The sequence below is a fragment of the Strigops habroptila genome, chromosome 3 (genome assembly GCF_004027225.2).
Source record: "Strigops habroptila isolate Jane chromosome 3, bStrHab1.2.pri, whole genome shotgun sequence".
Taxonomy (NCBI): domain Eukaryota; kingdom Metazoa; phylum Chordata; class Aves; order Psittaciformes; family Psittacidae; genus Strigops; species Strigops habroptila.
The window spans coordinates 57,605,474-57,629,833 of NC_044279.2; the positions used below are offsets into that span (position 1 = coordinate 57,605,474).

At 39.1% G+C, this 24,360-nt stretch overlaps 1 protein-coding gene across 2 annotated transcripts in view; it reads left to right on the plus strand.

Annotated features, from left to right (window-relative positions):
* Positions 1-24,360, plus strand: part of SCUBE1 (signal peptide, CUB domain and EGF like domain containing 1) — a 209,196-nt gene that overhangs the window by 36,398 nt on the left and 148,438 nt on the right. For both annotated transcript variants that reach the window (XM_030480118.1, XM_030480117.1), the window contains exon 4: positions 15,209-15,343. In XM_030480118.1, the coding sequence (XP_030335978.1) occupies positions 15,209-15,343 (135 nt within the window). The remainder of the gene's footprint in view (positions 1-15,208; positions 15,344-24,360) is intronic.

The window sequence follows — 24,360 nt, forward strand, 5'->3', positions numbered from 1 at the left end:
TGTGGGAGTATTTGCTTACTCCACTTGAGAAATTCGGAAAGAGTGTTGAATTATTTTTCCCTTCTCCTGAAGGACTCTCATGTGGAGTACTATTATCTTCCATTAATCTCTCTTCTACTGTATAAAAATGTAAGCTTCCTGAGAGAGTATTATGGGCTATGTTGGTCTGAATCATCACCAACAAAGAGAGTTCTGAAGCTTATCATGGGTTACTAACCTTGGGATTTATCCAGGTAAAGCTTGCTAGAAACCTTGGTGAAAGCAGTTCTTGCTGGTATTCCTGACTAAGTCGTACAAATTTATTCAGCATCTGCAAATAGAAGGTGGAAGAGAGCGCCATAACTATTCAGATGAGAAAGCTGAGTGCCCTACTTCACAAAATTTGCTTGCCAAAGGGCTCCCATTTCAGCCGATACTCCAGCTGTTCCAAGTCTTCTGTAATTCACCTATCTCTGATCAGAATGGGAAAAAATGAGGAATTAAGAGTGCACAAGAAAAATATGTAGTAACAAAAGCTGGCTGTCATTGGTTCTTACTTGAGAAAACCATGTAATTGTGCTCTTTTATCCTTTTTTTCCTGGAGACAGAGTTTTGTATACGTACAGTTAGGGAATTCTTTCTAAAAATGGACACAATTCATTGGTTTGTTTGTCAAACCAAATCTGATGTGATAAGTATTTTGAGTTAAAGAACAATACTGCATGGAGTGATGATTTTCTTTTGCTTATCTATTCAAATACAAGTATATATTTTTATTTGCTTATCTATTCAGTACAAGCTATGAAGTGCCACTCATCTCTCTCTGTTTTGTGTGGATTTCTTTTTGTTGGCTTCTTAGCTCAGATTTGTGATTGTCCCTTTTGAATAGGGAGTAAGAACTGCTTTTTTTGCAAAAACGCTTCTTGCTTTCAGGTTGCACTCATCTTAAATCTTCTTCCTTCTAAAGATTAGCATGGGTTTCGCGAAGTCCTCTGCTCTTTATAATTCCTATAAATAGTAAGCGTGCTCCAGAAGGTTGTAAACTCTTCTTAGAAATCATCTAAAAAGATACAAAGGAACCTGGACAAAAGATTTATCATAATGTATTCAGAGATGTATTTATTTTATTTACAGGCTTTTCTGTCATATCAATTGCTGTGATATAGAAACATACATGAACACCTTGTAAATACTAATAGCTTTGTCCTCAGAAAATCCTGTAAGGAAAAGAAATATAATTTTCATTGTTTTATAGATGAGTAATTGGGGCAAACAGAGTAAGTTACTTCTCAATCTTCACGCAGACTATCTGGATGTGTGCAGCATAGCAAAGAATAGAATCCTTACCCTTCTGAATCCCTGCTTACACACTCAAGTTTCAAATATTCAGTGTAACTTCAGTTTCTCTTACAAAAAAATGCAGCAGAGCAACAATTATTGAATTTGGACATCTATAATATGATATCTCAATTAATTCTCTTGTATGTCAGACCTCCTGGAAATAACTATAGAAGTAAGTTTTGATGATGCAGTGTAGTTTATGGTTCTTCAGCAGTTGATCCTGTGTCTGGTTGAGAAGAGTCATGAGAAGCAGAGTGAACTTCTGATTATAAATCAAGCCAGAAATGCCATTACGAGTGTGCATCGTAGATTCCATGGAGCTCTCTTCAAGAGCTGAATGTGCAGTACAGTAGGTAAAAATGCAAGCACAGTGTCAGCTGTTAATTCAGTAGCAAAGAATTGAATAGCAATGTCCTGGTTGTGTCCACAATCTTGAAGGTGTGGTTTGGGCAGAAGGCCTGATTTTCTAGCCTCCAAAAGGAACATTGCTGTTTTGTCTATTCTCAGATGCTATTTTGCATTTCTTGACAAAGTGTCTTAAGTCACATGGAAGTCCCTGTGGGAAGGGAGGGGTGGAACTTTCCATGGAGCAGCTGAACCTGCTCCAGGAGTGGTACTAGTCTGCCAGCTCTGGTAGGTGCAGCAGAGCGACAATTGCAATAAGGCATTTGTAAGTCTGCAGCTAAAGGAGAAACTTCTAAGACAAACAAGATCAGATGTTCGTAGGCCTTGAAGTAACATCTGCCTGTTATAAAATTTGCCTTGGGATCCCAAATCAATATAAAAATGAGGTTCATGTTCAAAATCACACAATTTCTTCTGAAGTCCGAGGTTGGGTTATAAACCCAAGTTACTGTCTTGCAGTGCTCCTTTAAAATCTGTTGGCTTATTTTCTTTTTTTCCCACATGACATCCTTGTCTCTAAACTGGAGAGACATCAATTTGATGGATGCATCACTTGGCAGATGAGGAACTGGCTGGATGGCTGCACGCAAAGAGTTGTGGTCAATGGCTCAATGTCCTATTGGAGACACGTAGAGTGGTGTCCCTCAGGGATTGGTGTTGGGACTGATCCTGTTCAAAGTCATTGACAGCAACATGGGCAGAGGGATTGAGTGCACCCTCAGCAAGTTTGCTGATGACACCAAGCTGTGTGGTTTGGTCGATACGCTGGAGGGAAGGAATGCCATCCAGAGGGACCTTGACACACTTGACAGTTGGGCCAGTGCCAACCTCATGAAGTTCAATCAAGCCAACTACAAGGTGCTACGCATGGGTCAGGGCAGTCCCAGGCACAGCTACAGTTTGGGCGGAGAAGAGATTCAGAGCAGCCCTGCAGAGAAGGGCTTGGGGGTGTTGGTTGGTGAGAAGCTTAACATGAGCCAGCAGTGTGCGCTTGCAGCCCAGAAGGCCAACCGTATCCTGGGCTGCATCAAAAGAATCGTGACCAGCACGTCGAAGGAGGTGATCCTGCCCCTCTACTCTGCTCTCATGAGACCCCGCTTGGAGTACTGTGTACAGTTCTGGTGTCCCAAACATAAGAAAGACATGGAGCTATTGGAGCAAGTCCAGAGGAGGACCACGAGGATGATAAGAGGGCTGGAGCACCTCCCATGTGAAGACAGGCTGAGAAAGTTGGGGCTGTTCAGCCTGGAGAAGAGAAGGCTGCGTGGAGACCTCATAGCAGCCTTCCAGTATCTGAAGGGGGCCTACAAGGATGCTGGCGATGGACTCTTCATCAAAGACCGTATTGATAGGACAAGGGGTAATGGGTTTAAACTTAAACAGGGGAAGTTCAGGTTAGATATAAGGAAGAAGTTCTTTACTGTGAGGGTGGTGAGGCACTGGAACAGGTTGCCCAAAGAAGTGGTAAATGCTCCATCCCTGGCGGTGTTCAAGTCCGGGTTGGCCAGAGCCTTGAGTGACATGGTCTAGGGTGAGGAATCTCTGCCCATGGCAAGGGGGTTGGAACTAGATGATCTTAAGGTCCTTTCCAACCTTAACCATTCTATGATTCTATGATTTTAAGAGAAGAGAGGTTTTAACCCTTACGTGTAGGCTTAATTCCGGACTGGGTAGTAGTCGTCTACAATCTGATGCAGATGATGAAAAGAACATAAATTTGTACACACAAGTATGTGTATCACATCGTATCATTCATCCCCTTTCAGTGAATTTTCCAGTGTTATATGTTTTTCTTTCAAAATAAACCCAAAACAGAACCCAGACAGTTAGAACCCAAAATCTACCTTTTCCTACCCTTCTGTTTGTCATAATGCATACACTGGGATGGGGGATTATGGCCTGTTCTGCCTGTCAATATGAAGTGAGAGGAGAGTTGCAAGTGTATGAGAAATCATTTCTACAGCTCCCAGATGTACTGTGTCAAGAAGTGGTACATAAGTCATTTAGGATTGCATAATCACTGGTATAATTAAAAAGACCAATGTCTTCCTTTTATTTTAGCTTTATTTTGATTCTTCTCCAGACAGCTGTGCACAATGTGTTGCTTGCTTGAACTCCAAAAAAATTCATCTATTACTGATGTTTATTTTTCTTTATGTTTCCCAACAGTTTGAATAGATAATTTTTTTTTTTAATCTGAATATTTTTAATATGAAACTAAACATCTCTTGGAAAGTTGGTTTTAGTTTCATAAAAACGAATATTTGAAAGAGAAGCTGTGAAAAATGGTCCATTTTCTTGGTGGCCTTCCAGTTTTCCTTGCCCTTCTTTCCTAATCCCAGGAAACTATTAGGTGAGCCAATGGTTAAGTGTTGTCCTCTTCTAGCACATTAGCTGGGCCTCTAATAATATTATCAGTCATAAACTCTGTTCCAGATTTTCATGGTTGCTAACTTTAAACTCCTTCACAAGCAGAGGAGGGTTGACTACACTGAATAGCCTTCTTTTCATAATTCTTCATTTTTATTAAAACACATGTAAAATTATGGTATTTTCGTAGAGAAAAATTATTAATCTAAATGTTGAAGTTCTTGCTCATTTCCAATGATGCCAGTGAGAGTTTTGCTTGAACAGAACTTCAGGTCTTGGCAGTTGTTTTATGTTTAAGAGAAGGCAGCCAGACTCCCTCAGGGCTCAGTGGTTGAGTAGCGGGGGTCTGTTCTAAACGTGAGGGGACCAGGCACAAGAAGGGAAATTGGGCGCTATTTGATATGTATTTACAGACAGGATGAAAAGTGTTGAAATGCAAGTTTTAACAATGGATGTATCTATGTTTTAAACTTTTATGTGTTCTGTATTTCTGCATAGTAAAAACCTTGGGATTAGAGGAACCCTGCAAATGGGGGCACAGATGTATTAAGCTACTGAACCTCCCTGAGACGAGCTGGTGCATACACAAAAACACCACACTGCAAATTGCATGGACAACTGAGTTGTAGTGATGAATGCTTTCTTTCAGGATTAAAAACTTGAGTGCATTTTTTAAAGCTCTTTCTTTTTCAGATACAAGCCTAAATGACAAAGAAAGTTACATTCTGATAATGTTTCTTCAGCAAACTAATTTTTACTACGTTACTGTTTTTAGATCTTCTTTCAGTCTTGCTTGGCCTCTATGCTAGATTAACAATAACAGCTGTGATTCATCACAGCAATTTAAAGTATCCAGTCTTTGTGGTGCAGTGGCATGCATCAGATTTTGTAACATGTACTACTATTCTGATGTAGCCTTGTGCTAATTGATGAGTAGGTGCTGAGCAAACATGAATAGCTAGAATACATAAATGTTCTACAGATAATTCGGTAGAAGTTTACATACAACTTCTGTATACATGTGTTTACTTTTGTTACTTCGTTGCCTTCATCTTGTGAGTCTGTGGTGCAAGTGGTAGCAGACAATTGTAGAAATAAGGTAAATCTCTCTTTCAAGATGGAATTGTAATGTGTTAGTTCAGATGATCTTCCTCTTCTAAACTTCAGATTTAATTTTATGGCACCTGTAGAAATTTCCAGACTCTGAGCCTCCTCTCTTCATGGCAGATTCCACGATGAGAGTGGCAGACGAGAATCGTTATCATGGTGTTTGCACACAAATTTGCAAAACATTTAACAAACAAGAAGTTAGACCCTACATTTCTATAAAGCTTATGAAGCCTTCAAATTAAGAATCACTTTAAAGGTTGTAGTCTGTGCTTCAGCTGATGAAGTGTGTCTGCTTACAAGCCATGTATCTGTACTCACCTTGGAGTCACTAGAGAGAAATAGGTGTTTTGTGTGTGTGACTGTCAACCATCATAAAGCATCCTGTAGCTCAGATGAACTCTCCCTGTTTTTTCATTGATGCAGTCCCATGGACTTCAGTTAACACCTTTGAAAATAAGATTGTCGCTATCAGAAGTTTGGAGCCCTAAATTGGAGACTGATTTTGAAAATATGTCCATCTTCACTCTGGCAATCCAATAATAACATGGAATTCTCATTTTGATTGATGGAAAGGCCTCTGATATCCAGCTCTCTCTGAAGCTAGGATCTGAGCACACTGCTTTTCTTATCCTGCTTTTTCTATTTCTGTATCTGAAAGTTTTCCCCTTCAAAAGTACTCTAATGTTTGGTCACCTCCCATTAATCTTCTGAGTTCAAGTGAGATGCAACTTTCTTTACATGTTAATTTGCCATATGTTTGCTTTCTTAAGCCAATGTGATCTAAAAAGTACCAAAACAAGCGAGAGTATAAATCAGCATAGTCCCAACTTTTTTTGTTAGGTATGGGGAAATAATCAAGAGTGTAGAATAAGTCTTGGCCACTGTCAACTATGAAGTTAGATTCTCAGACTGTCATAATAAATTAAGAAGCTGGGAGCTATGTGACAGCAGCATCAATCTCAGTTTCTTGTTTCTGCAAGTCATCTTGTCTGTCTTTTTTTTTTTTAAATACTTACTCCCTGGAGGAGGCGATCAATCACAGTAAAGATTTCTCTACATGGAACACTCAGGAAAGTAAAGAATAATCAGCTTAGAGTGTGCAGTTAATATGTATAAGTTAAATCAGTTAAATCCCATATGGATGCTCTTATTTGGTCTGATGTGGTATAGATATCAGCCATACCAGTTCAGCAAAGTCAGTGTTTTATTCTGCATTATTTGTTATGCATCCTTACTCCTTTATCTTGTTTGCATTAGTTTCGTATCTTTTGTTAATTCATTTTAACTTTTTCATAATAGCAAATTTCTAAGCCACTGTGGCCCATTTTGGTGAATATCTTAAGAGAAAAAATATAACATAGTCAAATGTTACAGAGAGCCACACTGTGTTTAGCGCTTACGTAAAACAAGGGAGAATGTGTATTCACCAGAAGGTGCAGGATTTCAGCTTATACTAGGTGCGTTTACCAGTCAGATGTATATGATCACATTCACACCTTCCCTCACGGAATGATGTCTTTGTCAATCCTAGAAATTACATAGATCCGTTTAAAACACTGAATTCATATGGATTACACAAAGACATTAGACAATGTGGAGAGCAGCGAAGTTGTCTGGTCTTCAATTTCAAATATAGTCACTGTTGTTATAGTATGCTTAGAACACAATCGATTCTTGGTAGTGTTGATGAAAAATATGATTTATACAGTCAAGTAGTCATTGAAAAGAATAGCTGCTGCATAGTTGCTTACTGTATTAGAAAATGAAGTAAAAAATTGTTCCAGTATGGATGGGTATCAGATAAAAGTTTGGTAGTGAATTTCCTGGGTAAGTAGTTTCCAGGGTTTCAGCTTTCTGTAGTGCCCTGCTTTTGCTAATACTTTCCGTGAATTTCTGCATCTTGACATTATCCTTTTAACTTAAGTGTGCAATGTGCAGGCTTAAAAGTTTGCATCAAGCTACAAGACTAAAATGGAGGATTATTTTTAGTGCTTCCATTGCCTTCTGCAGACTTCGATAGAGATCCTTCTCAAGTATCTCAAAATATTCTGCGTGTACACATTCCTTACTGGAATTGTATCAGAGCACAAGACATAGTTTTGCATAAAAGAGGGGCAGGAAGGAACATGGACTAGTTGATAGTAGCATATTTTAGTATGACTTTGTGATGACGATAGGTAACATCCAAATAATAATAATAATAACTCATTAATTAAAATATTAATTTAAAAGTCACTTGACATACTTTACAAGAATGATTATGTAGAGAATTTGGGAGGTTTAGGATTAAAGCAAAATTTATGATTAAGAGACCTTATGGGATATGGAAAAAATGTTTGGAAACAATTGAAACATACTTTGTTAAATAAACAAGACTGGAGTGGACACATGGTATTGTGCTGTAGGCCAGAAGCAGAAAGAAGAGTCACGGTAAATCTTTTTCAAACCATCTTAACAAAAGAACATTTTAACTAAAGAGAAATTTGCTTGGGTTAATCCGTCACCTGAATCTAGAGAGTCCTTTAACTGTTTTATTGATAGATAACAGAGAAAATCATTAATCTAGCCATTTCTTTGGCTTTTGTTACCAGAGCTCAGGAACAAAATGCATCATGTTGCATAGGCCTGGAAAATGTTATCAACTTGAGATGAAAATACTGTTTCATTTTACATGTGAAGTTGTACGTCAAGTTTGACAAAACTTTGACAAAACAGCAAAATCTTTTTCATTTTTTGTGAGGAAAAAAACCCAAACCAAACAAGCAGTTTTGAGTTAACCCAAACCAGAATTGTCTGATCCTGACAGTGTCTATAAGTAGATGTAAAAGGAAGCAGGTGTAAGCAGTAGTTATCCTGGAAGAAGGATAGAGAATATTACTTCACTAGAGCCTGCAGCAGTTAATGATGTTCCAGAGAAAGCCCAGGGGCAAGACAGAGTTAAGGGCATTATGATAATAGGCTGATAATTTACTCAGCTTGTCCCAAATTTTTCCGTCAGTTGATCAGGACTGCTGCTTGTTTGCATCTGTAATTAACTTCCCTCCTTCTAGTTTATGGAGAATTGTTAATCCAGCATTGCAACTTGGTGTGCCCTACGTGCAGCTAGGTATCAGTAGGAACTTCAGGCTTATTGCTAATGGGGCTGTGGCTGTCTGAGCCTCATGCCAAGCTGGAGGCTGCTGGCATTCCCTGGACAGTGGCACTGTAGATGAAACAAAGCAGGATAAACTTCAGATACATTTGTTTTAAAGCCTTCTATATTAGAAGAATGGATAACATATTAAAAAAGAATTGATTGGGAACTTTGTTGTGTTAGGCACTGTTGTCAGGAAGCAACCATGTGTATGTGTCTGAAAAACAAACGTGAGAGGATAGAAGCTACAACTAAGACATCACATTAAGGGGCTTGGATGTTTATTTTGGAAATGCTAAAAGCTGCGAAAAGGGTTTTGGTGTCTTAAAAGGACAGACAGTGGTGCCCAGTTGTTTAAGAACGGAATAAACAAGTGACGTCAAGAGACTTGAACTCAAATGCAACATTCATGCAATGTCTGTGAGGCTGTTTACTTCAGCTCAGCAAATGGGCTGGCATCACATGCAGCAGAATTAAGCTCTTGCGTTAAGAGAATATTTCGTATGCTACGTATAGCAAAGATGACTTGCAGCCACATTTACACTGTGTTTGTGTAGTATGAAATTTAAGGACTTCCACTGTGTGTGACAAAATAGCAACAGAATAAAAGATTTTAAGTATTCCTTTTCAAGGTGCACACATCTATAACTGTGCAGGCAAACAAGAAGCCTAGTTGGTGGGTGCAGATGTGATAGGTGATTGTAGCACATTAAGAAAATGGATTCTCCAGTGACACATTCAGAACCATGGGCTTCATTTTAGGTATTGTATCCTTCTATGTGAGAGACGAGTGGTCCTAGGGATCAATGCTTTGATTATTTTAGAGTTGTTTTAGTATTCATCACCCAGTAGCATCCTTGTGATTAGCACTTTATGTTTCTCTTCTGTAAAATGTTCTTCATTTTGCAGGGAAAGGTAATTTTTTCACACTTGTTGCTTTGTTTTGTGTTTAACATCTGTTCCAGTAACCATTCATTGCTGTAGGATCTCTTTTTCTGCAAGTGGATCTTTTCTTAGCAAGGGCTGTAATGAAGACTTCTGCAGCTGTGGTAGTGAACGAAGTACTGGATTCAAGGGTGTGGTGTTCTTTTTGCTTTTCTTCACCATGTTTTTCAATTTCTGAAAGAAGTGGACAGAAAGCAAAATTCTAGCCTTATGTGCAAATGGTAGAAAGTTTGGGCCCTGCTTTTAAATTCTTGGGGACGTCTGATTTCAGATCTTGTGGAGATATGAATGCTGTGTACGTAGATAGTGGTGTCTCTTTCTTCTAATATTTCCCTTTGCATGCTCGTCTAAAGTTGGTCTAAGAAAGATGGTTTAGCTTTTATTTCAATTAGTAATGATTCCTGTTTCTATGGCTTGCTCAGCTGATGCAGTGTATCACCCTCCCTATTTGACAGCGTGTCACTACTTGTATGACCATTCCAGCAGGAACACCTGCCTACAACCTCTAATCTGATATCACTCGCTCCACTCCTACATGCCAGATTTACTCTTTGGGCTTCCACAGGTATCTTGAAATCAGATCTTCCAAGACACCCATTCCAATAGAGCATCATGGTACTTGGAGGGAATGGAATAGAGAAGTAAGAAGAGTATGTGCCAAATGTTGCTGTCATTAAGGTTTACTTCTAGAAATGATGACTTTTTGTTTTAAACATGATACACCGAAGTCATTCAAATTGTCTCTAATTACCATATTTGTGTATTGCTGTGCTTCAGGGCTCAAAATAGATGAAGGGGATCTGTAAGATCAAGAAAGATGCAGAAAAGGCAAGTGGGGAATGAATATTTACCATTTCTTACAATAATGGAAGTAAGGGGCATTCGTTCAGACTATGAAGCAGCATGTTTGAAATCAAACACAAGTATGGCTTTTTTATGTAACTCATAATTAAATTGCAGAAGTAACACTTCCATCATATTGAAGATTAGAGAAATCAATACAGGAAAGATCCAGCAGGACAATGGACTAGCAAGAGGTTTAGGAAGGTTAATAGGTATGTGATTAATGAAAGCTGGGAGAACCTGCCAGCAATGGTTCTGTCCAATCTCTACAGTCTTCTTCTGAGTATCATCTACAGGGCAGTGTCAAAGAGAGGGTGCTGGGCTAGATGTTTCTTCTGGTGTACGAATAACTATGACTGTAGTAAATCCAGGAATGTGATTTTCTAATTTTTTTTATTTTAATGAGGCTTTCAGCCTCATATTCAGAATATAATGATTTTAAAATTACAGAATCAGGCACTTACATTCTCTGAGTTTCCAGTTGCTAATCATTTCTCTTACGAATGCCAGATGCGCTCTGTGGTGTTTTGTTGCTACCATTTGAGGACAGTCTTCAGTATTGCTATCAGTAGTTCATCTCTTTATCACTATGTTCTGCACTGGTCAAAAAGGCATCCTAGAAGATCTTCCAAAATTTTCAAAGATTACCTTAGAAAAAAAACTAGCAGGATCAGCGTCTTGGAAAATAAGTCAAAGTCCTGTTTTTAGAAGTCTCCAAAGAATTTTAATGCTACAGCAAGTGAATTGTACTGTGGCTCCCTAGTGCTTTGGAGATTTTGAAGATGAGACTCAGATTTCCAAGGAGCTTAAGTGCTTATGAAAAAGCTGACGTGAAAGAAAAATGTCAGAAGGAAAGAAGGGAAGCTCATGGGAGGAAGTGGACAGTGGGCATACTGCTCTTGACATTGGCTCTGTGTAGTGTTTCCACTTTTGTATCTTCCTGCTTGTGGCCTTGGTTTCAGGTACCCTTAGCAGACCTTTCTCTCTCGGTGGTATCCAAACAAGACTCGATCAGAATATCTTCTTCAGGCCAAATACTGCGGGAAGATCTGAGACAGATCAGAGTGAAATTCCAGTGGAGCTAGTTTGAAAAGTTCATCAGATAAATTAAATGATAAACCAAAAGCATTTGTTTATTTAATAAATAAAACATCCATCTTTACCAACTGTAATGTTTCATACCCTTTGATACTGTTCCACAATACTGCTCTCTAGAGGATCTCATCTTACCAAGATACAGAACACAAGTTTGATTATATGAAGGCAGTGGGCCAAAAAGCTAGAGGTCTTACGCAAATTCAGATATGCATTAATTTGCCTAGTGTTTCTGATATATAGATATATCTATATATGTATGTATATATGCATCCATTATCTCTCCTTCCTTTTTGAAAGATACTTCTCCTTTCCCAGCCTCTCCCTGAGCTGGCTCTTCCCTTGTTGTCCTTGATGACTGGGCAATTTGAAGTCCAGGTCCTTATCTCCCTGGAAACATAGGTTTGTCACTCTGATCTAAACTCTCTATGAGTAGTTTAGTTCTTGTGCTGATTGTCATCTTAGCTATTTATTTGCACTGGTAAGGAGTAGTTAAGAGCTGTGGAAAACGAGTTATTTCTAGATGCTTCCATCAGGGATTGTCTTTGGTAAACGTAATCACAGAACAGTACTTTGTGATGAATGTTAGAGAATGGCTTAAGGACATACATTCACTTTCTCCTAGTTCGTCCTCCTCTTTTGAGGATGGGAGTTGGAGCAGCCATGTGGGATAACCATCTGAGCTCAGCTCAGGTGAGAACCTTTTTCTATCCTTTTGTGAGTTTGGATTGTGTAGGTTTGCTGCAACCTTGCTCCAGCTTCCACCCTGGGATCATCAGTAGAATTTTGGGGCTCAGTTCTCCCATAAGCAGTGAATAATGTACTCTAGGAATCAGCACGCTGTCAGGTGGTGAAGCTAACCTGGATAGAAGAACTTTTGCTAGATAAGGAGCCTAGGAAATGTATTTAAGTTTCCATATTCCAGTTTAAAGGAAGGGAGACTGCACGTGCTGTCTTGGGGAGGCAGCCCTGGTCCTGGGTAAGATGACCAATGGTAACTGATTTTGTGCAGAAGGCTGCTAAAGAAGACATGTCTGTTGGCACTAAAAATAAAAAATTCCTTTTTATAAAGAGTAGAATAATAAATAAAATAAGTTTTGCATTTGCTCAATAAATTGAAAAGTTTTTAAAATGGGTTTAGTTGGGGCTTACAGTAGATGTTTGCGTGAAGGGTTTTTACATCCTAAGTGACTATATCTAGAGTTGGGTGCTGGGGTGCAGGTCTAGAGCAGGCGTGAACTGTCACACGGAGCGGTAACAATTAAAGCTCCTGAGGATCCACCCTCAGTTTTTCAAAACAGTCAGCAGCCCAGTTTGACATGTAGAGCCTCCAAAACTGGAGCCAGAACTGCTTTACTAAAAACCTGGCTACTTACTTGGGTGTTTATGTGGAACTTAATCTCTAGAAAAACTGGTCCAAAATGCAATCTCAAATATGCGGCATTACTGATGTTTACATGTTCAGCTGTGTAACTTGAGCTGCATTGAACTAGAGTTGCACAAACAATGAAAGAAAGAAAAAGCCCCTTTGGCAGCTATTTAATGTGTGAGCTTTGAAAAAATTCAGATAGGAATTATTCTGCCAGATCTGCCAAAGCTTGAGCTCATTGGAATCAATAGAGTTCTCTCTCCTAACTGCAGACTTTTTCACCCCATCCTCTAAACTGGGTTAGTAATAGGGTGATCATAAAGTGGCTATATTGGAAAGAAAGTTTACCAAGTAAATAATTCAGTAAATATTTTCCGGGCAGCCATGCCTGATAGATTGCTTGGTGTGGTGAATAATAAGCAATACTGCCTTTTAAGACTGCAGTAATACAAAGTGCTCCAAAAAGCCTGACCCAGGATTGAGGCCTGAGTAGAGAAAATGTTAAGTCTACAGCACCAGGCCAAGATTTATTGGAAGGCCCATAGTAGGGAGGTAGAGCTATAGTAGTCGTAGATCCCAGCTGCTCCCTTTCTTCAACTCCTGCTGTTCATATATGCATATTAAAATAATTCTGAGGCACATAATTGAAAACAATTGGAAGAAATTCCTCATGGTAAAATTTTTAAAAGAGTTTAAATTGCAATAACTTTCATTCCAGCATGGATCTGAGGCTTGGTGGTAGATTGAGCTGTCTCTTTATGAAAGTGGTAAATCACCAGCAATTGCTATCAAGAGCAGAAAAAAGTGTTTATAAATCATTGCATTTGTTTCAGATTATTCATCAGAGCTGGAAGGCAGTGGTTGGAGTTACTTTGTGATACTATAAACAGAGAAGGCAATGTACTTTGTAGGGAAATTTTGGGGTTTGTACATGTACTGGCTGAGGCTTTTTCCTTCAATTCAAATAATTTTCCAGAGAGGAGGATCAATATTGCACTGTGCTGTTTTGAAGGAACAAGGTAGCACTAATAGGGCAGCAAGGCCTGCTGACTCTCAGAGCAAGGGTCTCACAAAGTCATCTTATTTGTCTTTCCTTCTTATACTGCAGTAGGCAAGGAAAGTCTTCACTTCTCTTTTGCCAGTGTGCTCCCAAACTGCTCTGATGGGTTATGAAAAGGTTCAAATCTGGAAAGAGTAAGAACTGAGCACAGGGAGGTTTTCGATACAGAAATTTTGAGTCAATAGTGCTTAAAGTTTCCTGGTAAATAAAAAAAGTAGGAATATCTACACACTTGCCTTATAGTTCAAGACAGGAGGAGGCTGCCTGGTTTCCCTGAGTATTTCTATAATTACCTTCGAGCTTTATTTCTCTATGAGAAAGAGCTACAATTTCTGTCGTATGAAGCGCAGGCAACGCACCAGCACAAACAGCAATAGCAGTCTTAGCCGAGCAAGTTGCCGGAACTAGCCAGCACTCCTGCATTAGTTACTGGCTGAGTTTCTGCAGTATTTCACAGATTCCTGGCCTTGCCTGCAAGAGTATTGGCAAAAGCAGCTTGGTTTTACCTTAGTGTATTGTGGAAAGTCCTGGAGGAATTAATTTCTGCAGGAGCTGTGCCAGCTCTTCTGAGGTTTTGAGTGTTGTGGATCATTCAGCTTTGTTGTGTCTTTCCCACCCTTGAAAAACAAAATGAAAGCAAACCACATGCCAACTCATTTACTGACTTGTTGGCATATACTGTGAAATAACTAGCTGGTTTCAGTCTCCATAAAAAAGGAAAGATGGAATTTTCAGGTGGCAGGTTGCTTTTGTCCAAAGAAAAAAACAGAAAAAGGGTATGATACACCTTTTATGAGCAAAACGAGAGAGTTGCAAGGTTGAATGTGGGTCAGATATCTTTCAGTGGCAGTGGTTTCCCAGTGCTGGAATATATGTCTCTGTTAAACACAACAGCATAAAAACTTCTATGCCAAAAAGAGGTGATGGGGTATAGGCAGGGACCCTCAAAACAGCCAGTAGCTAATGCTGCCTTTGTGGTTTTATATATTTGCCTATTAAAATGACAATACAGACATGGAACATTTAGATTTAAGAAGCCTTCTTTTCATTAAACAACATTAAACAAACTGACAAAGTAGGGGGTTATGACTCCAGTAATTGAAACATGCTGTTCTGTTCAAGACCAGAACTCTATAAAGACTCTTTTCACCCAGTAATGCCCTTTGTGTTTGCCTGCTACCCCTGCTAGAAATTACTGTAGGCCTGAAGTATGTCTTTCCAAGTGGAGTGGGAATGACAGAGTGCAACACCACACTTGGCAGATGGGGTCACAGCCTTTTTAGGACGTTAACATTCATTGAGTATTGGAAATCAATTTGTGGCTCAGAATGCATGGAGTCTTAGCTGGACTCCCCTCCCCACTGTTTTTTATGTTAACTTTAAACCTAGGATGCAAGAAAAAGAATTAGATGGATTAATTTGGATTAACTCTGATGAGGTTTGGGTAGTTTTCATTCGCTTAATTTACAGTGTGCCTTTTCATGGATTCCTTGCTCTTCTAAATGTGTATTCCAAGTCTGTACATTACCTTGCATTTCTTTTTCCTTCTCTCTTCTAGATGTTGATGAGTGTCAGGATAACAATGGAGGATGCCAGCAGATTTGTGTAAATACTATGGGCAGCTATGAATGTCAGTGCAAAGAGGGCTTTTTTCTGAGTGATAACCAGCATACCTGCATTCATCGCTCCATTGGTAAGTTTTTAGTGTGTAAATTGTGCTCTTTAGAATAATTGTGTTCAATCAGAAATGCAGAAACTGTTTGGGGGGATTTTTATATTTTTTTTGTCCCCAGAACTCCCAAGATTGTTTCACTGGTTGGTTGGAATTGATTGATTCTTCTGCTACCCAAACTCGTAGTAGAGCCATAACTAAGACAGGGCAAAAGGCTTTAGTATGATGTAGAAATTATACTTGGTTCAAACAGCAGGCTCTTTGGGCAGGCAGAGGCAGATTTTCAAATGGTAACTTTCTGCTTCTGAGTTTCCAAGACTTAGAATTTTCTCATCTGTTTATTGTGTAATAGTTCACCTGTCTTCTACCTTGGAGAGCATGGTATCTTAAATCAAAACGAACAGCTTGTTTTTTCTGGAAGTTATACAGGTTACGGTTTTCTGCCAGTCATGTAACTTACTGCTTCATTGCAGACTGATGATGGCTGATGTTATATTGACACAGCATTTTTCTTTGGTTCAATACCCTGTCAAGGGTGGATTAGAAAACTGCTTCTCTGTTGCCTATGCAAGTAGCAGTAGAAATAAGGAATCCCTGCAAATCTGTGATCCTTGTCTGCTGCTGATTTTGACTAGAAAAAGCAGCTCTCCCTTTTCTGTACATGTCAGACATGGAAGACAAGTTTGAGCGGAAAGAGAGAAAAGAAAACAGCATAGCTATAAATCTTTGCAATTAAGTGGACTCTTTTCTGTGTTCATTCAGACTTCTGCTGACCCTGGCAGCAATGGGAATATATGCTAGCAAACTCGTTTACCAACAGGCAATACAGAATGACAAAGTAGCAAGATGAGTCTGGTGATCAACAATGTAAGCACGCTGTAAATTTCAACAAGCCACACAAATGGTTCTGAACTATTTTAAGTCCCAAGAATTAACCAGAAAATCCTACTTGAACACAAGAGCATGAACTTAGTCACTCTGTTGACAAGAAAGCAAAACGTTGTAGTGTAGCATCTCAGAAATGTAAATGTATTTCTGGCACTGTGGGCCTGCTTACACAAAATCATAATTCTGTGTAAGCAGAATCTAGTAATTTTAATTTTCAGAAATGTGAATCTCCAGAATACATTCTACTTTTTAGCATGATTATTAAGTTTTAAGCGATTGAGGTATTTTCATTCTGACAAGAATATATGATTAAGCTCCATCAATCAGTGTGGTTTAAAGGTTATTATCTAATAGGGTTTTAGTCATTCTTTTCAATGTAAATTGTTCAAATTTCTGTCCAGCATAAAGTAACCCTGACACAACAGAGCAAGAAATAGTAGCTGGAGGCTTAATGAAAACCACTTGCAGAGTACCGTGATACAATCATTATTTCAATTTGCACATTATAAAAATTCCCAGCTCTAATAAAGCTAATAAAGAGAATTTGGTTATCTGAGATGGAAACTGATGAAATAAATGAAAAATGAGGCTCTAAAGGCCAAAACTGCTTCTAAGGAATAGGTTATTTGTTGGAGAGGGTAAGTTTTTATGGGGAAGAGGATTCCTAGTTTGCCGGAAAGGCTGGGGGAGTGGATCTGAAGGTTGATTGCTATATGCACATGATAAATATGCATGGGAATCATATGTTTGTGTTAACTTGTTTACAAAGAAAACATGGATATTTAATTTGAAACAACATCAAATTATTTTAGATCTAAAAAGCCCCAAGCAACCTACCAAATGGAACGATGGTGATTGCAAAGTGTTTTAGGAACAAACTGTTTGTAGCTTTTCAAAAATAAAGCGCCAGTTTGCAGTAACAGCAAACATTACACTGTAGTGCCATAATCCCCCACAGAAAAACATTGAGTGAGTATGCTGGAGGAAGGAAATGTTATTAAATTATTTTACTCAGTCGTCAGAGGTGACTGAACTGCAAATAGTAAACATGCATGGTGAGAAAGTAAATGGCTTTTTTTAATATCTGTGTTTACTCACTTCATCTGTCTCACGTGTAAGTGCCTCTACAGACACTGTTGGAAAACAAAAATACACAAAAGTAGTTAGGCAGAATTGTGCCTAGGGCTAGACTGTGTCTATACCTCTGTTGGTAAACAAGGCTGAAGTAGACAAAGGCACACCACACAGCCAGCACTGCAATCCAAACACAAAGGCGCTGACTCGCCAAAGTCCTTTAGCAAGCTTGTTGACTTTGAGCATAATAAGATCCATTAATTGCAGTGGGATTACTTTTCTGTCTGTGAAAAATACATGTGCAGTCACATAATCTCGGTGTCCTTGACATTAGCTAAAGTCTCTTCAAGGACTCAGCTAGTCTAAACCAACCACAGGGTTCTTCGCGCACTTCCCTGCCACCTTTTCCCTCCTGTTTTGAAATGACTTGGGAAAAGTGGAGAAGCATTGCAAGGTGCTTAGGAGGTACTCAGAGTTGGGATGAGTTTGGGAAGGAAGGAGTGGTACCAAGCCTCAGCAATGCCCTGTCTGCAGGCCCAGCTTACCTGCCTCAGCCATCAGTAAGGCTGGTGCTGATCACACGCTTCAAGTTTATCAGCGCTTATCAAGTGGTGTGGTAGTTTCGGAGATCAAAAAGGGCATTCCATATTCTCTTGGCGGTTGAGCAGGAGAAGGAATATCTCCCTTTTTGCACTAACCAGCCAAGAGAAAGGTGTCTTCTCATATGAGGTACCCTCCTTAAAATTGTTGGCTGCTTTGTGAATTTCCTCAGCTTCCAGAGATGCGCTGTGCCTGTCCCAGTGTTTCAGGGGTGTATTGTACTACCGTGCTCCTACCCACAAGCTGTGGTTAAAACCCACACCAGACTTCGTGGTAGGGGCTTTTAATGTCAACTCTCTGCCCCAAATGATATTTGCTTGCCATCTAGAATTGTTCTTATTGTTTCCTGTGGACAAGAAAGATTAATAATCCACAAAGGAATACAAATTTTATACCAATGGAAGGCCAGGCTGACATTAAAGTCAGGGCAAACCCTGGTTTCCCAGTATTTGCTTTATTTCACTGTTTTCATTATAGGTCTATTGATTTCTTATGTCTCGTCTCAGTATCTTTTGGGAGGATACTATGCCCAGTACAACTTACCTCATTTATTTTTGCATAAAACTTAATTTCCCTTCACTGAGTCAGATTTTGTACTGGTTTACTCCTAGTACTGATGGCAACAACAGGAAGAGAGAATGGAAGGGAGAATGGATTGTAAAAAATAGGGAGAACGTAACAGTTGTTTATCTTAATACATCTTAATTGCAGTAGTAGGTGTGAACATGGTGAATTATACCAGACACATTTGTGTTTGTTTCCTCGTGACTTAAAAAGAAACCAGAATAAAACAGCTATTACTGTATCGTCTTCAGCTCCAGAGGGAGCATGTGTTTAATAAATGTGGAGATTAGTGTGGTACACTACAGCTGTGCCGGAGTCAGGTGAGTGCGTTACAGCATATTTTCCCTTAATTTGGTGATAAGCCAAAAGCCCCAATTCAGCAAAGCCTCTGGGCACATCCTTAAAGTCCTAGTGATAGCAAAGTTGGTTAAAAATATGATCTGGGCTTAAAAAAGCTGAAAACAGAGAGAGTTCAGCTGTATACCTGCATCTCTGCTGAAGTTCAGAGTGATCAGAATGAAGGCTATGGTATGTCGCATTTGCATTACAAATGTAAAACGTATTGTGATCAGGAGCCTTGGCTACAAACTGCCTCACCAAAATTCTCAGCTGAAGCATTATAGAAAGCTCTTGCTGTCCCACCTGCAGAGGGCAAGTCTCCTGAAGCACAAAGGTTGTTTGCTTACAAACAAGATATTTCAGTTCTGTGGCTAGGAAGACTTCGTCATTTTAAATTCCATCCCCTGAATGTCTACCTAAAACATAGTTACAGTAATGGTGTTATATCTGCTAATCATTCAGTGTCAGTGTTTTTGTAGAGCTAGTGCCAAGTAAAGTAAAAAGGCAGGTGCAACTATGAGTGGTAATTGTAAGTGGAACAAGAAGAGGAGAAGTACCAGGCTATAGAAGACTGGAAATGATGATGGTGTCGTCAAACGATGGAAAAGCTTTTTACACAGTTGTCACTATCATTTTCAAGCCTGTTAAAAAAATATTTGGCAAGGAAGTTTTTTTCACTTCCCCCTATCCCATTAGCCTTATGTTCTTAGCAGAGTTTGGGAATTTGACATAAAGTCAAGCTACCACAACTTAGCAAATTACTGTGCTACAAACAGTCAAAACCAGCTTGTGTCTTCCTGCACTAGGAGTGTCACAGTTTACTCCCAGAGGAAACTGAAATGCTTACCCAAGTTGCCTTGCATTTGTCATGGGTAAGTGGTATTACAAAATGGCTTAGGAGGCTTGTGCTGATACACAGTAACTTGTTAAACTTGATTATATGTTTAAACCCTTGTTAATTCTGCAGTAGTAGCATAGGAATCCTTTGGTAAACTGACAGAAAACTATCAAATTTCTTCTTGTTCTGAGGATTATAAACCCACCTTTGTTCAATTTTTTCATGCCTACTTTCCATGATTTACTTTTATTCCTTACCTGTTTTCTTAGTTCAGTGCAATTTTATAGTGGTAGAATAATGTGTTAGGAATCCCTGGGAGGAAGCACGATCCCCAGTCAGTGCAGGAAAGGCTACAGGTTGGGATTCTGGACTTTATTCTCATCTCTGATGCTGATCCCTTGTGGGGCTCTGGGCAAGAAGGTTACTGTGACTCAGAATTTCTGCAAAGCACTTTAGAGGACAGAGGTGCTTTTTCTACAGAAAGCACAATAATCTATTCATATTTAGATTAGTGTGGACTTTAAATAATTAGGTGTTACCAGCACTGTTCCGGACTTTATGAAGTAAAAAGTTTCTCATCTCAACTATGAAAGCTTTCATGATGATGTAACTGGTTAAATTACTCCATTACTTGACTATACTTTGCCATAGCTATCCGGAGTACAGGCATCCCATTCACTGGAGCAGAACAGTCCTATTTGTCTTTTCGAATTGTAATCTTAATATGATTGTGAAGTAGAGGAATATACATAAAGCAAGTTTTAAGAAAATCAGTTCATGTGCTTTTAGATAACATAGTATGAAAACCTTTCAGGCAGCATAAGTTTTACCTAGACAAATATACTGTGAACTTGGAAGCTTCTTCCTAAAATTGCACACATTATGACCTAAGTGTAATAGAAAGTTGTCTGTTCATACATTCCCATGATAAATTTTGAATAAATAGCTCAATTGATTATCTTTCACAGAATATAGGATACTAAATGTATCCAGGAAAAAGGGCTTAATAAATCATTTTAAATCTTGTGCCCTTTTAGAAGTGTGTAACCTTTTAAAGCTGTGTATAACCCATCAAAATTGGTTTCGGGGATTCTTATTTGCTCCAGCAGCCTGTGTGAAGGGCAGCTCACATTTGCTTTCTCTATTCCTCTCAAATGGAAGGAGTTTGTAATTTGTCTGGAGGGAAAACACACAGGTGAACACATATGGTATAAGTTAAAAAAAGAAAAATCTGTTAGGCCTGATCTCCCCTCTCTTATGTATCAGTGATGTATCGTGTTTTTTCTCCCCCAGCTTTTCACATTAAGGCCTTGAATAAATGTCAGCTTAAATGGTGACCATTTAGGATGTCATAGAATTGGAGGCAAAGGCATGTCACTTTTGGCTTATAAAATTTCAAACACATCTGAAACCTGAGGCTGCAATCTTCCTTTTATAGATAAGAAAACTAAGGTGTAAATACTACAACATTTTCTAAAACTCTTGTGACTGTGTCTGAACTGCAGGACAGATTCACTCCATTAGAGCAGCTGCAGTCCTGTTCCTCAGAGCAGTCCAGGCAGAAACGAGGTTGTGAGGAAATTATATAGGATACGAAATCAAGATAGATTTTCCGTGTATCCCAAATTGCAGAGTTGAGTACAGCCAAGTAAAGTTGATTGCAGGCCCTTGTTGAGTTCCCAGGGATCAATTCAAATCTACAGCATACTTAGACTCAACAAAATATGATGAAGTCTCTACATATTCGATCTTAGTTTTATAGCTTTTCTGAAGGAAAAATATTGTGCTTTAGAATTTTCTGTGACTTTGAATTAGGTTTAATTCAGAAAGAATTGTAGAGCAATCAATACCCTCTGCTGCTTTGCTTCAGCCAAGATTGAATGCTGCGGTAAACCAACTGCTTAGCAGGATGCAATGGTGGTGAGTTCATTGAAACTCAAAGGAGAAATCTCCCAAACCTCAGAAACAATAGCAGATTGCCAGATTTTGACAAAATCTGGGATTGTATTCCAAGACTGTTATGCAGAAGCTGTCCTGTAACAGGTCCCAGATTAAAGTGTGCTGGTCAGAACAGACGTAAGTATTTTAAAAAGAAAAAAGAAAATTATACTAAAAATGTAAACCTCAGATGTACTAGAAAACATCAACTGCTAAATAATCTGAAAGTCACATGTGTAGCTCACCTGTAGAGCTTGAACAGTAGTAAAAGTAGATGCACAGCTGAACATGACTGACTACATACATGGTAAACTAGAACATGCAGATTATTTGTCAATGAGCCAGAAACTGAAACAGTTAATGGCATGGTAGTTGTTTCTGCATGGCTCCATTGCCGTTGCCTTTTGGTATGAAAAGGATGAAACTAAAAGGGGAAAAGAAGTGTGTACGAAATAATGAAGCTGGAGATGCAAAGAAGTGTGTCTTGGAAAGAGCAGCTGTTTGAAACGCCCTGCAGCAGCGTGACAGCCAGCCAGCTTGCCAGGGGGAGCAGGGAATTTGTAAGTCAGATCAAAAATCTCTCCACACCTGTGTGACAGGAAGTGCAGTGAACAGTCTGTAGCTCAGCAACTGACTGACGGGCAGTGCTGACAAGATGGGAGAGTTATACGCACGAATGGGAAAACGCACTGGAAAGTAGTACATTGAGAAAAAAAAAAGTTAAAGAGAGAAAATATGCAAAGGGGGCTTTCACACTCAATCATTCAATAGCATTGGAAGTGAACCAATGTTCTGTTCATACTGTGTGCCCTGGATATAGCAGGATTATACTAAATAAAAGAACTGACATGTTTTCTAAAGGCCTCTAGCATCCAGTTGACTGAAACATCAGGTGAGAAAAATCTGGGAAGAATATTAAGCCAGAATGGACTAGAAAAATGCTTGCATTCACACATGCACACAACAAATGGACTCTGTTTTATGTATACCATACGTCATATCTGTCATGATGTGTCTCTCTCATGCCATCAGGGATACAATGCTGAATTCAGGGACTGCTCTGAATACTGTGTGAAGATGCCCAGCATCTTTCATACCTACTGTAGTCACTATGGGCCTCTCCGTGTATGTCTTACATTTTTCATTATGCAGAGAAATCAGCCACAGCCCATGTTGCAGGCACTGTTCCTCTTTCCTGCTATTCATGACAAATCTGAGATGTGGTCCAGCAGGAGCTTTCTAGGGGCTGGTACTGCAATGTGTTTTTGGCTAGAAACCAGTAGGAATTCAAGATATGAATGCCAAATACCTGTTTATATATACTGTTATCCTCCTGTATATATGGTATGCATATTATGCATTTAATGAGTTCTATTAATTATTCAATTCCATGTTTGAGGTTGCCTTGAGCTATTCTGAAATAATTTAGGAGTTAATGGAAATAAGAAGATGCTTGTATTTAGTAGCTGTGTATTTTTTCAAGCCTAAGACTACTTGCACGCTCTGTTAAGCTTTATATCTTGGAAATACCTGAGTTGTAAAATTGTTGGGTTTGTTACTGTTCTTGATGGTATTTTGAGAATTTCATACTTGAGCACCAGTCAAGAATGGGGCCAGATTTCACGAGACCTCATACAAACTGGGAAAATTTACAGCTTAAGTAAACAATGCAAACATAGCGCAGAGGGCAGCACAAAACACAGTCACTGTGAATGCTCTCCTGGCAGAAACATTGTAGTAGCACCATGAGATAAGAGGGGGCACAAAGGAAGAAGAGAATGAGACAAGGGTATGTCACATAAACAGAAAGTAAGAGAAGGAGGGAGAGATTCAGCCAGCTGGGTGGGAATGAAATGACGTGGAGGAGAATAGACTGAGGAAGAAAAGAAGGGTGTGAAACAGTTAGCAAAAGGCAAAATCTGTACTTCTTCTCTGTCTTTTTAATTCCCAGGCTTGCTGATGCCATTTCTTTTCAGTATCTCCTCTCCTGTATAAACCACAGTACAGTCATAGTATAATCAAACTGCAGCAACGTCTTGGAAAACTGATGTTTTTCCCTATGGAATGGGTCATGTGCTAAGATTTCAAACCCAACCTGCAATCATGCGCAAGTCATCAGGATGATACCCTTGCAAGGGTTCAACTCCCTTGCTGCTCCCAGTAGTCAGGAAATGCAGAAACAGAGGCATTAACAGAGACAAGCATTGTGTACGGTTGGAGTTACTCTCTGAACTATGTTCACCATTGATAAGAGCATTGAGCTTGTGCAGTGAATCAGTTTACCTGCTTTTAGTGCATGATGTGTAGTCTAATTGAGTGTTTTTGGAAGGCTTTGCCTGGCTTACCAACGCTGAGAAGCTGCAAATAAATCTTTTTCTTCTGTTCCAACATAAAGCATTCATTCACGTTTGAGTAAAAGCAACAGCACTTTTGTCTCTCTTTGATATGGAGCACCTCCTTTAGAAGTCCTTCTCTGTGTTTATAGCTGACTAAATCACTGCACACACAGTGTAAGCCAATAGTATCCAGTACAGCGTGCTGCAAGCATTGTGTTACATTGGTGATTTACCAGAGTTGGCAGGTTTTCTTTCTGTAGTTAACACGGGCTGAGGATAATATAATAGCTGCTATCTTCAATCCATATCAAACTGCAAAGTACTAGACAGGCCAAAACTAAGAGCCTCTGTACTCAAACATTAATTTTTGACAGAAATTCATATGATCGGTGTTGGCATTTCAGTATTTGGTGTAATGAGTATTGGTTATTTAAACTGACATTTGTTTGGAATACTACAAA